Source organism: Eretmochelys imbricata, chromosome 16 (assembly GCF_965152235.1).
Source record: "Eretmochelys imbricata isolate rEreImb1 chromosome 16, rEreImb1.hap1, whole genome shotgun sequence".
Classification (NCBI taxonomy): Eukaryota; Metazoa; Chordata; order Testudines; family Cheloniidae; genus Eretmochelys; species Eretmochelys imbricata.
In genome coordinates, this window is record NC_135587.1 from 7,259,832 (window position 1) to 7,271,967 (window position 12,136).

The 12,136-nt window shown below is 60.6% G+C and overlaps 1 protein-coding gene across 1 annotated transcript in view; it reads left to right on the top strand.

Moving 5' to 3' along the window:
- ABCA2 (ATP binding cassette subfamily A member 2) overlaps nucleotides 1–12,136 on the top strand; it is a 129,969-nt gene that overhangs the window by 58,528 nt on the left and 59,305 nt on the right. Inside the window, exons 3-9 of the mRNA XM_077836235.1 lie at nucleotides 73–75; nucleotides 2,723–2,834; nucleotides 4,221–4,387; nucleotides 6,139–6,266; nucleotides 7,430–7,534; nucleotides 10,217–10,402; nucleotides 10,788–11,006. Coding sequence (XP_077692361.1) covers nucleotides 73–75; nucleotides 2,723–2,834; nucleotides 4,221–4,387; nucleotides 6,139–6,266; nucleotides 7,430–7,534; nucleotides 10,217–10,402; nucleotides 10,788–11,006 — 920 coding nt within the window. The remainder of the gene's footprint in view (nucleotides 1–72; nucleotides 76–2,722; nucleotides 2,835–4,220; nucleotides 4,388–6,138; nucleotides 6,267–7,429; nucleotides 7,535–10,216; nucleotides 10,403–10,787; nucleotides 11,007–12,136) is intronic.

Sequence of the window (12,136 nt, forward strand, 5' to 3'; positions counted from 1 at the left end):
ACACGTTCTCTTTTTCTTTTCCCATCATCACTCCCCTGTCTGCCTCTCCTCCACTGCCACTGCATGCTCCAGTCTGTAAGTTGTGGGTTGGGGTGGCGCTCCCACTCTCCCCTTTGGCAAAGCATTCTGGGAAATGGCAGCCATGGTGGCCCAGCTTTCTCGGCTGCTTTGACTAACACACATTTACTTAACCTGAGCCTTCACCCCTCCTCCTCCTCCTCCTCCTCCTCCTCCCACCCCCGCGGGGACTGGTGAAGAGGAATCTGCCCAGTGTACCAGAACCAAAGGCTCCGTTCTGGGTTGTGCCATAGACCCACCATCTTTCCTGGAGTCCCCCAGTGCCGTGGTCAGCCCAAGCTTCTGATTCGGCCACAATTCTCATTCCCTGGCTCCACACGCTCCTCTCTGTCGGACCCCATTACATGGCCAGCCCCCTTCCTGAGTTTAACAGCTGCGGAGCTTGGCTGGGTCGAACAGGTTCTGCCCATTGGGTCATGGGCTCTGCAGGGGTTAAAGCAGGGACCCAGCTGTGGAGGAGGGGGAGCGGTGGGGGAGACTGGTTTCCTCTCCCCCTCCCCTCCATCCCCATTGCATTCCCCCTTGGGGCAAACTGTGCTCTAACCCGGGTAAGAAGCAGCGCACTATCCCTGTCTCTCGCATTTCCTTGTGTGTCTGGGGTGGGGAACTGGAGACCCCTCGCTGGGTTCATCTGCACCGTGACAGTGACTGCCATGGGGGACCTGGTAACCGCATGCTTGTTCCCGAAGTGCAGATAGCCTGGCTCCTACTTGTAGCCTCGGCAGAGCTGACCTGTGCGAGACAGCGTCCTGGGGCTGTGTGCCAGCCTGCTCTGTGCAAGGCTCTGGGACACGGGGAGATGCCACCAACACTGGAAGACTGAACCCCAGCGGAATCAAGCCTGGGGACAATTGTGTTGTAACTGGGACCTCGATAGCATTGCTTTTACAGTGTGGCTGGGCCCTGTGTGCGTGCGGGTGTGTACGTACATGGATAGGTGGGTGGGTGAGTGTGTGTGTCTCTCTCTTTCTCTCTCCAAGAGGTAAAATACTTTGATTTTTTTTTAAACATGTTCCAATGCACTTTGGGCCTGGCCCGGGCTGTTCTGACCCAGTGCAGGCACATGTGGGTTTAACCCTCGGGGTTGAGTTGGGTTGTTTCAGGTGGGCAGCCAGGGCCCGCTCCCACACAGTGTGCCCATTATTTCCTCTGCAGTGCAAAGCCCCTTTCCGATTCTCCCCTCGGGCTCTCCTGAGCTGCTGTCCGTGGTAGATGACTCTGTCCCTGATCCCCATCGCCCCAGCCTGCTGCGGGCTGGTGTCCCACCTGCTTCGCTGCTTGGCACCACAGCCTTTCTGCATCCCAGTCTGTCCAGACCCCATCTCCCCCCACCACACACCTCAGCTCAGATGGGAGAGGGCTCTCCAGCAAACACTGTCTTCCCCCACCCCAAACCTTGGCACAGAGGGGAGGGGGCTCACTGCCAGGGCCCACCCTGCTCCTTGTGAGCAGAGAGTTGGGATTATTAGCAGCTCTTGGTCGCTAGTCCAGTCCCCTCTGGATCCCTGCCTGGTGTCCTCGCCCCTCCGGTGACTCTGCTCCTGCATGCCACTTGCCCCAGCATCCTTGGATGTGGGTGCTTCCATTCCACCTGTGGTCCTGCCCCAGCAGCAGTGGGGTCATGCCGTGGGCATGAGAGCCAAGCCCTGCTGTGTCCCTGGAGGGCTTCCATTGGCTCACCGCCCTCCCCTACCTGGGACACATCAGCTGACACCCAACCGCACTCTGGTTCTGCTATTTTAATTTGGAATATTTGGCTCGTTCTGGGAACAGCGATCGCATGAGACAGGAACCTGGGGAGATGCACTGTCGGGGCTGGGGGATGGCCCAAAGTGGGGAAGGGCTGTGTCTTTGCTAGCCAGGGCTGATGGTGGAGCAAGGTCGCTTGTTAACATCCTCACTCCCCTTCACACGCTCTCATCCCAGGTGTCTCCTCCTCCCTGCCTCGCCATTTCTGCTTCCTAATAAAACGCCCGTGCTTCGCCTCGGCCAGCTGCAGCTTGAGGGAGCCAGGCAGGGGTGCCCCAGGGGCTTGTAGCACCGGCTGCTCTCACCTATGCCCCATTCACCCTCCACCTTTCTGAAAATCAACCCTACATCTGAGATTCGCTACTGGGCCAATCAGAGCAGCCGCTGGGTTCTCAGCTTCCCCGGGGGCAAAGGTCAGACATCACCCCCCTGCTTCTTGGGAGCTGGGGGCCTGGGGAGCGCTCAGGGCATCGAGGGGTGGCAGGCCCCTGCAGCTGGGACCCAGGGGGCTTTAAAACTGCTCCGGGGAACTGGAGATGAGCCTAGCGCCCCACATAGCTGTGGGGCCTGGCCCCGCATGAGAAGGGCCCTGTGGTGGGACCAGCTGCCCTGTGCAGGGGCCTGGTGAGAAAGCAGGACTGGCTCCTGGATGCCGAGGCCAGGGAGACCCACTGGACACCTCACAGAGGCTAGCATGACAGAGTGGGGCTCCATAACCTCTGATCTTTACCCTCTGACCTTCCACTTGGAGATAACATACTAGCCAATAATCGTACTGATCCAACACTCATGCTTCTCTTTGAACTGGGTGTCTGTCTCCCCTGCACCTGTCCCCCACTTCCCTGTCCCCCTGTATCTGTCCTCTCTCTCTTGTACTGTCTCTCTCCCTCTCCAGCTTTCTACACAGCAGCCCCTCTCACCTCGGCTGGGATCCTGCCGGTGATGCAGTCCTTATGCCCCGATGGCCAGAGAGATGAGTTTGGATTCCTGCAGTATTCCAATTCCACGTGAGTCTGTCCCTTGCCTTGATGGCTTGTCTGTTTGCCTTAGGTCCGTTTTGTGCGGAGTGCGTGTGCAAACTCTCTCTCGCTCGTGCTGGCTGCTTACTGATTTAAAAGGACGCTGTTTGAAATGGCTGAAGGTGGGTTTCTGTCTAGCTGGGAGAGGAAAGGGTTAAATCACAGGACTGCAACATGGCCTGGGCGAGTCACTTCCCCTCATGTGCCTGTTTCGCCATTTGTAAAGCAACGCTGATACCCGCTGGCAGGATTATTGAGGTCCTCTTTCTAAGTGACTAGAGTCCTAGGCTGACAGCCCTGCAGAAAGGCAGAGTTGTTCATTGGGACTGAAGCACTGATAAAGTTCCATTTATTTTTCACCCTCTGCTGCTCTTTGTTCCCTGGGTGCCCACCTCTCCTCGGAGACGATGAAAATAGACCCACCGCTTTCAGTTTTTGGCCTGCATACGCCAGCACAGCACTGGGGCTAGTGCTTGAATCCAGGCGCGTTCCTGGACCATGAGAGCCTTCGCTTTTGGGTTGGATCGGTTTTGAGTTGTGAACTGCCCTCCATTCACCATCCTCGGGTTTTCGTTTGTCCAGGAGCCTGGGAATACAGTGGGGAGGGGACCCTCTCGCCATGTGCCCGATTCGTGCTGGGCGATTGACAAGGGGAAGAGCCAGTTCTGGGTAGACGTGTCCTTTCTGAGCTGCTCCCAGCAGGATGAAATCGCTCCCTCCCTTTGGGATCTGCTGCAGCTGAGTGATAGCTCCCTGGACGCTGCTATGGCTCTTGCCTGCCTCCATTCATTTCCTTGGCCAGAATTCCCCAGTGCCCACCTTCCCCAAATCAGACAGGACCATGCCCCCTGCTTGAACCTCTCGTCAGTGCTGCTTGGCTGGCTTGGCCTTCCGCTGGGAGCAAGAAGGAGTGTTGTTGCTCTGGGAGGGCTGGCGGGTGGTCTGGGGGAGCAGGCGGGCCTCCAGCGAGTAGTGCTGGAGTGCTGAGTGTTGCTCGCAGGCCCACGTGGGCCCGTGGCAGCTGGCTGGCTTCCCTTGCTGACTCAGGGGCTTGGCTGAATTCGAGATGAGCTCTGCCGCCCAGCAAGTCTCAGCCCCACAGTGTCCGGCAGGGACAGGGTTAAGGGGGCAGGTGGGGAGGGGGTAGCTGTGTGCCTGGGGGTGTGCAGGGAGGCTGGCCCCTTGCGGGGAGGAGGGATCTCCCCTGAGGACACACATGCTGCACCAATGACCCTCACCCTGGCAGCCCATTTGCATTCCTCCCCACTAGTCGTCAGCCTGGCCAGTGCCTGGCAGAGGCCCTGCCCCCCACGTACCCCATCTCACAGCCCATCCTTGGTCGTGCTAAGGCCCCTCCTCTCCGCTCTCCCCCAGCGTGACCCAGCTCCTGGAGCGGCTCAATGAGGTGGTGGAAGAGAGCAACCTGTTTGACCCGCAGCACCCTGGGCTGGAGGAGGAGCTGGAGTCCCTGCGGCGGCAGCTGGAGTCCCTCAGCAACAGCGAGCCCAGCTCCATGGAGACCCACTTCGACAGCCGGGCAGGTAGGGCCAAGGCTGTGGGCCGAACCCACCCCCACTGACGAGTCACCACTGGCCCCGTGGGAGCTGGCTGGGGTGTGGCAGGGCCGGGGGTCAGGCCCAGGCAGGGATCTGGCAGCGGGAGCTGGGTGAACCCAGGAAAGAGCAGCATTGCCATTTGCAGAGCCGTCACGTGGGTGGCCCCGCAACACGGAGTCCAGGTCCCTGTGCGGGTGGCTCGGAGCCTCCCCGCAGCTCAGGGTGTCGGAGCCAGGGCCCATTTCTGCAGCACTGTCATTGCATCCTGGTGTGGGGAGCTGCCTACAGTTTCGGGGCGGGGCAGGGACGCAGCCATCTCTGGATCGTTTTGTGTCTCCTGCTCTTGGGTGTGAGCAGGGAGGGCTGGGGGTGTGTGTGTGGGGGGGAGCCCCATTCTGTCAGCCGCACTGCCAGGGTCCCTTGGCCGCTGCCGACCTGAGAGGTGGCTCCAACACTTGGGCTTCTCCCATTGTGCTCCCTGGGGCCTGGTTGTGGATCCTGGAGCCTAAGCGAGAGCTTGAGGGGCTGCAGTGGTGGCAGCAAAGCCCTGGGACAGGGTCTGCCTAGCGGATTGTCACGTGCCCCCAGCGGGTCTGGAAGGGTGACCTTTAAACCTATGGGGCAAATTGGGGCCCGGCTGGTGTTTTGCCAGGCCTTGAACACCGGCAGTTAACGTGCTGGCATCCACTCCTTCCCGCCCCACATCCGGACCAGGGGCACTTCTCCCTGAGACCTGTTTGACTGACCCAGTGCCACTCCCCTCCGGAGCCTTCCCCAGGACAGTCTGGCCCCTTGGGCTGGGCAAACCATGGGCAGCTAAACATCCTCTCGCAGATCAGCCTCTGTCCCAACAGTGGCGTCCCGGCTGCTGGCTTCTCATGAGGGGCTGTCACAGCTGCTGTCGAGGAGACACGACTCGTTCTTCGTGCCCGGGGGCTGGTCACATAAGCCACATGGGATTGTGTTTGTGTCCCTCGCTCATGCAGAGTTAGACGGCCCAAGGGTTCACCTCAGTGCCCGTGGCTCTTACCCTCCTTGCGGCCGTTCCAGGGAATGTTTCACTTGCACAGAGCAAAGGAAGGGAACTGAGGATCCTTGTCTGAACAAAGCATCTTGGAGGCACTTCCCTGTGTGACAGCCTCCCTGTGGGAGTGACTAGCACTGCTGCGCTGTACCCAGCTCTGGCCCTGGTTCCCAGGTCCCTGAGGCATTGCTGCCTGCTCTGGGCCTGCCCAGGCCAGGAGAACAAGGTGAGCTTAGCCCATGCATTGACTAACAAGATGTAAAACAGCACCAACTGCAGGCAAAGATGACGGCGTTTACATTGGGATTGTTATTTATTAGGTGTATTACGGTAGAGCCGAGGAGTCCCAGCCACGGACCAGGACCCCATTGTGCTGGGCGCTGTGCGGACACAGAGCAGAGAGACTGGCCATGCCCTGTCAGCTGGCATGGTCAATCCTAAAGGGACACCTAGGACTGGCCATGATCAGTGATTACCTTTTGAAAGGGGATAAAGACTAGGTGGGGGTTCAAAACCTGCTAGCAAGCACATCTTAGAGCCCTACCAGCTCTCTTGGCGTGCCCAGTGCGACCGGCTCTCAGGATTCAGCTCGGATGGGCCCAAGCATGAAATCTCCCCCGCACATCTGAGCAGTGCCCAGCCCTGGCCCACATGTTCGGTGGAGGGCAGCACAAGCCTCTAACGTCACGGTGTTTCTCTTGCTCCCCACCAGCGTCTCGCTTCACACTGGGCTCCGCAGTGAAGGACCAGAGTGAACTTCATCGCTTCCTCACTCGGAACCTCTCCCTGCCCAACGAGACGGCCCAGCTGCTGCTAGGCTCCAACATCAACCTCAAAGAGGTAAGTGCCTGCCCGGGGAACCCCTCTCTGAGAAGCACAGCCACACGGTCATGGGGTTGGAGGGCATGAAAGGCCGGAAGGCTTGATCCTGCCAGGTGCTGAGTACCCACACCTGCCTGCCAACGGGAGTTGCACTGGATCAGTCAGGCTCAGGCCCCCTCTCTGTCAGATGCTATACAATATCTGTGGTGGGCACACAGCACCCATCTAGCCAATCGATGGGCTTGGGCACCAGGGACGGGCAGGGGTTACGCAGTGTGATCCCTGGGCTAGGACAGTGATACATCGTGCTTTCCCTCGCTTTCGGACCCCAGGCAAGGGTGAGGGAGCATAGCGAAGGCTAAGATCTTGTGGCAGATCATGGTGGTCACGTAATTTGTGAATTTGAATCAAGTCCATGAGAACTTGGAAGTGGCTGGAAAGCCACATTTGAGTAGCTCCCAAACCGGGTGGCACTGCAAGCTGGTGCACAGGGTCCCAACGCCACTCCGGTTTGGGAGCTGAATTGGTCTCGCTGTGGTGCATTGGCTTGTTCTCAGGCAGCCGGAGTCACAGACATTCCTTGGCTTCTTCCTGAGCCTTGCTCCCTGGCTTCCCCCTCTGCTGCCTTGTGACTCACCTCTCCTTCATAGCCACAGGCTGAGACCTCCTGCCTTGGGGGCACTGGGGCAGCGGAGCTCTGTCCGTGCCAACCAGATTAACCAGACAGGGGAAGGGCATGCCCCAGGAATGAGCCCAGGGCTGGGAATCCAAGAGGTGTAGGCGAAGGGCTGGTTCTGCAGCAGCAGTGGAGAGGGCTCCCAGTAGCCAGCCCCGCTGCCCAGTACCGGCCAGAGCTTCACTCAGCGATTCCTGCATCCAGCCCAGCAATGTCAGGCTGAGCTAGGCCAGGAGACACCTCGGCTTGGTTTACAGATGTCCGACAACAGGCTCCTCCTCATGCTCAGGCCAGTCGTTCTGATGGTTACCTACCCTCCCTGTTACTGACGCCCTTCTAACTTCTAGTCTGAGTTTGCATCGCTTCAGCTTCCAGCCACTGGCTCTCATTCTACCTTGGCCTGGTGGGTTAGACCCCCTCCTCCCCCTCCCCGGGTCTCAGTAATCTCCTCCCGCGGCCGTTCCTGCAGACGGTGATGGTCTCTCTGCACGCTCTCCCCTTGCAGGTATATCGCCTGTTTTTCGGCTCCGCGCCCGCCTCGGTGGACGACGCCCACGAGAGAGAGCCCTGGGACCGGTTCAATGCTGGGGAAAAGATTCTCCAGCTGGAGGTGAGGAGAGAGGTGTTGGGGGGTGGTGGGGGGAATGCATGAGAGGGCACGCTGTCTGAGGAGATCCTGACACTGGAGTCGGGGGGATGGCCGGAGCAGAGGAAGGTTAATGGGGGCAGCAGAACATCTGGGACCTCGTGGGCCCAGGAGTGCTGGATCGGCCATTTATCGCCCCGTGCTCACCAAATGGGCAGCTCTCCAGCCCAGGACACCTCTTGCTGCGTGGCTCTGCTGCCTGCCTGGGTCTCCTGCCAGTCCCCTGCTTCTGTCCCTATGCTGGGATCCAGGACACCGCAGGGAGGCTGGGCCAGCCCTTACTTCAGCTCTGGAAGGGACTCCCAGAGGCACTAAAACCTGGGGAAAACAAAATCCACCAAAACAAATGCTAGCCCCCCGCATGCCCTGCTTGGCTGTGGGTCTCGGAAAGGAAACAGGTGAGACTGTCTGACTCGTGTCACTCATGAGCGCGGAGAGTCCCCTGCCCTGCTCTTGTCTGAGGGGCCAGGGAGAAGGCTGCGTGATGGCAGGGGAAGCAGGAAGAGGGCTGGACGCGTGGTGGGGCTGGAGAGGGACAGGAAGTGGCCTGGCTGCGTGACAGTGTGGCTGGGTGTGGGGGAAGGCGGTGTGGTGGTGTGACGGGGGGACTGGCTGCCTTGCGGTTGGGAGGGAAGAGGGCAGGCTGCCTGGTGCTGGAGCTCGGGGGAGAAGAGGGCTGACTTGGTGGGGCGGGAAGAGGGTTGGCTGTGTGGCGGTGTGGCAGCTGGGGGTGAGGAGAGGGCTGGCTGTGGTGGCGGGAGGATGAGGGCTGGCTGCCAGGGGTGGGAAGAGGGCTGGCTGTGGGGGGGAGGGGGGAGAAGGGGGAAGAGGGCTGGCTGCGGGGGGGTGCAGCGGCTGGGGGTAAGGCTACGTGGTGGCTAGGGCTTGCTTGGCAGTACTGTCTCCCTGCCCGCCCCACACCAGCACTGTTCCTTTCCTGATTATCACAGTCCCCAGGTAGCTGTAGCCCAGAGCAGGTCCCTGCAGCACCCACCCCTCTGCTTCCTGCCGGCGTGTGGGTCCCGTCAGCACCACGAACAGTACCAAAACAGGACTGTTTGCTGTGCCTCTGGCCCTGCTGCGGGGGGGTTGGGCTGTGCGGGACTGGTTCCCCCTCTCGGGGATGGAGTGGGGAGTGGGCGTCCTGCGTTCCAGCCAGTGACCGCTGCCGAGACCTCTCTGCCCTCCTGGAACGAGCCTTGGCCTGAGCACAAGCCTGGGAGCCAGCGGTGGTTCCTGGGTTCGGTTCCTGGCTCTGCTGTTGGCTCAGTGGGTCACTTCCCTGCCGTGCACCTCCCGCTGATAACGGCACAGCCGGGCTGGGGCTGGCTCGCTCCCCACAGGCTGGAGGCTGTGCCGGGCAGGGCTGCTTTCCCCAGGGAGTCCGAGCCCTGTGTTGCCACTGCGGCAGCATGTCTGTGCGGGTGGTGCATCCTCCCACATCTAGCTGGCCCTACACCCCTCCTGAGCCATCCCACTGCAGCGTCCATCACAGGACTAAGGCAAGGCGGGATTGGAAGGGACCTGGAGAGGTCACCTCACCCAGCCGGCCATGCTGAGGTGGGCTTCTTGTACTCGTATGGGGGGGATTTTCCCTGCCCCTCACTCTGGAGGCGCGGGAGGCAGGGAGCTCTCCCCGAACTCGAGAGGCCCTTTGCAAAGGGCACTGGGCACCCTTCAGTACAGGGGCCGGGATTGGGGTACCCCATTGCACTGCCCTCAGCGCAGTTGTGTGCAGCAGGGCAGTGGGATGGGGGATGGCTACGGAGCCTTTCCCACTGGCCCCATTCCAGTCCGGTCCAGGCTCTCTTTCAGTCACTGCTACCCCCAGGCAGCCTGTGTTGGAGGGCTCGCTCGTCCCAATTAGGCCCGAGCCCACGCTGCTGGGACCAGGACTCTTCTCCTTCCCCTCCCCCACAAGAGAATGGCTGCCCCAGAGGCTCTCACAGGCAGGGGCTCTTACCTGGATACAGTTGGGGAAGACGGAGGTGCCTGGGCCCGCTGGACAGATCCCCCCACCAGGCACTCCGGACTGTTCCCTCCCCGCCTTCAGCCGATGCTCCCAGTCCACGAGGATGTCTCCTTCCCCCTCAGCCCCTGCGGACTTATCCATGCTCACCACGTCGCATCACCCTCTCCCTAAATCCCCATCCCGTCTCCCCTCCGTTAGCCCCCAGCTCTCCCTGCACCCCATCGCTCTTTTACATCTTTCCCCTCGGACCCAGGCCCTCTCCTTCCATCGAATGATGCCATATGCCCCACCCTATCCCTGTCCCCAGACTCCTCCGGCATCCCCTACCCCTGAAGGTCTCCAGGGCCTGTTCCCTGCAATCTCCCCTTCTCTGTGCCCCCAAGGCCCCCTGGGTCATGTCCCCCTTTCCATCCTTCTCCAAGCTCTCGTTGTACCGTCCCCAGTGGACCCCTTCCCCTGTCTTTCCTGAGGTCCCTTTGTCCCACACCTGCTGCTGGCCAGGCCTCGAGGCTGAGGGAGCGAAGATGCTGCTGTTCTTCTCTGGCCAGCTAGAAGTTTGGGGGACATGTGGGCCTCTTGTTAGTGCCCCACGGGGCCTTCTTCATTCCACACCCTGCCAGGGATCTCACCTCCTGCCCCAGTCCCCTCACCTCCTCTCCCCCTGTCGGTTCCAGGAGAGCCTCCTGGGCGGGTGGAGAAACTTGGAAGACGGGCTGATCCACAGGGCCCTGCGCGACCCCAAGAGATCCACCCACAGGCAGGCCCTGCTGCACCTCCTGTCCCAGGCCCTGGGTCTGGCCGGCGCCCCCTCCGAGGCCTCTGCTTCCTACAGCCCCCAGGCCTTTGTGAAGGAGATGGAGGTGAGGGGCTGCGAGCGGTTTTTGGGGGCAGACTCTGATGTGATGGCTGTGTGTATTCCCTAGACCCCACGCTGGAGGGGACTCACCCCCTCCGGCTGGGACTCCTGCCCGCAGAGTGTCTCTGGCTGGGATTCCCCACTGCTCCCTGCTGGCCTATGGGGCTCTCTGGCTGGAGTCTCCATCCTTCCCATGTGAAGGACATGCCCAGAGTCCGAGCAGAGCTGGGAACAGATCCCTGCCTGGCACTGTGCCCTGCTGCCTGGGCAGGAGGGGAAAGCGAGGGGCTGCTCAGAATACAAGGATCCCCCTGCTTTTTGGAAGAGTCTGGCTGTCCCAGCCCAAGCCATCCCAGGCAGCGAGTGACAGCATGTCCTCTCTCCCGCAGAGCATCCTCTTCACGCCATCGGTGCTGGAGCACCTGACCTGTGACCAGGATCAGGAGGAACTGAAGCAGATCCTGACTGTCCCTGAGAACCGGCAGACCTGGCTGCAGACCTACCGGGCCACCGTCTGCAACGGGAGCACCAGCATCCGCCGGGAGCACTTCACACAGCTGGGCATGGAGCTCAAGGAGCAGCTGGATGTGCACAAAGTCGTCAGCAGGGTAAGTGGCACCTCTGCCTGGTGGAGGGGGGAGAGTGTCCGTGGCTGCCCTGCTCTGACACCTGGGCCTGCCCGTGCTGGCGGGGGAAGCTGGGTACGTGCCTTGCCCTCTCTGCCAATCTGCTCCCACCTTGCCAGAAGATGGCATAAGGATTCAGAGCCCTCCATCCAGGGACGTGATCTACTGGGCTCAAGTCATCAGCTCCTTGAACTTGCAGCCCCCAGGCATCAGCTGTCCTGGCCAGGTCACAGGTAGTGCTTGTTCCAGCTGATCTCCCTCTTGCCAGCTGGCACTCAGTCACCAGTTCCTGGATCCACCCTCCGCCCGCGCCCGCTCAGCCGGGTGGGCTTTGAGTGTGCCTGCTAAGCCAGCATATATGGGTGGGTTCAGACCTCGGGGGCGGAGCATTCTGCAGGCCAGGGGCCCCTGTGGATGGCGCTCCACCATCAGCCCCAGCCCCCTGGATAAGGAGGGATCATTGAGCTGTCGGCAAACACTGCTGAGACTCCTATTGCAAAGTCAGAGGCTTAGGGGCCCTGTGCTCTACACCCCAGACCTCCCTCCCCCCAGCTCCCCTCCTCTGCCCCACAAGCCAAGGTAGCTCTTGCTGTTCCTGGCCCACCTCCCTCCTACCTGGCTTTGCCCTCCCCAGTCTGATATTTCATAGATTCATAGATATTAAGGTCAGAAGGGACCATTATGATCATCTAGTCTGACCTCCCGCACAATGCAGGCCACAGAATCTCACCCACCCATTCCTGTGATCAATAGCTCAGACATAGGTGGGAGGTTTAAGTCCTCAAATCATGGTTTACCGCTTCACTTGTACCACCTGCTTCCTCAGCTGACTGGTCATTTCAGAAAGCCCTGCCTCTAGGGCGGAGTTTGCAAAGGGCCCATTCATCCTTTGCCCCAGCTGCTTGGCCTCTGCCTGCCCAGTGCTCACCATGTGCAGACGCAGAGCTGTTCTGTTGGTCGGGGTTGGTTTGCTGGGGTGTCTCGGATCTCTCCTGAACGCAGTGCAGCCACTGCCCTCCTGGCTACCGGGTCTTAGCCAGTTCAGGGAATGGGGCCATGCCTAGGGGATGTTGTCCCTGTCCCATAGACCAGCCCCCTTTATTTGCAAGGGA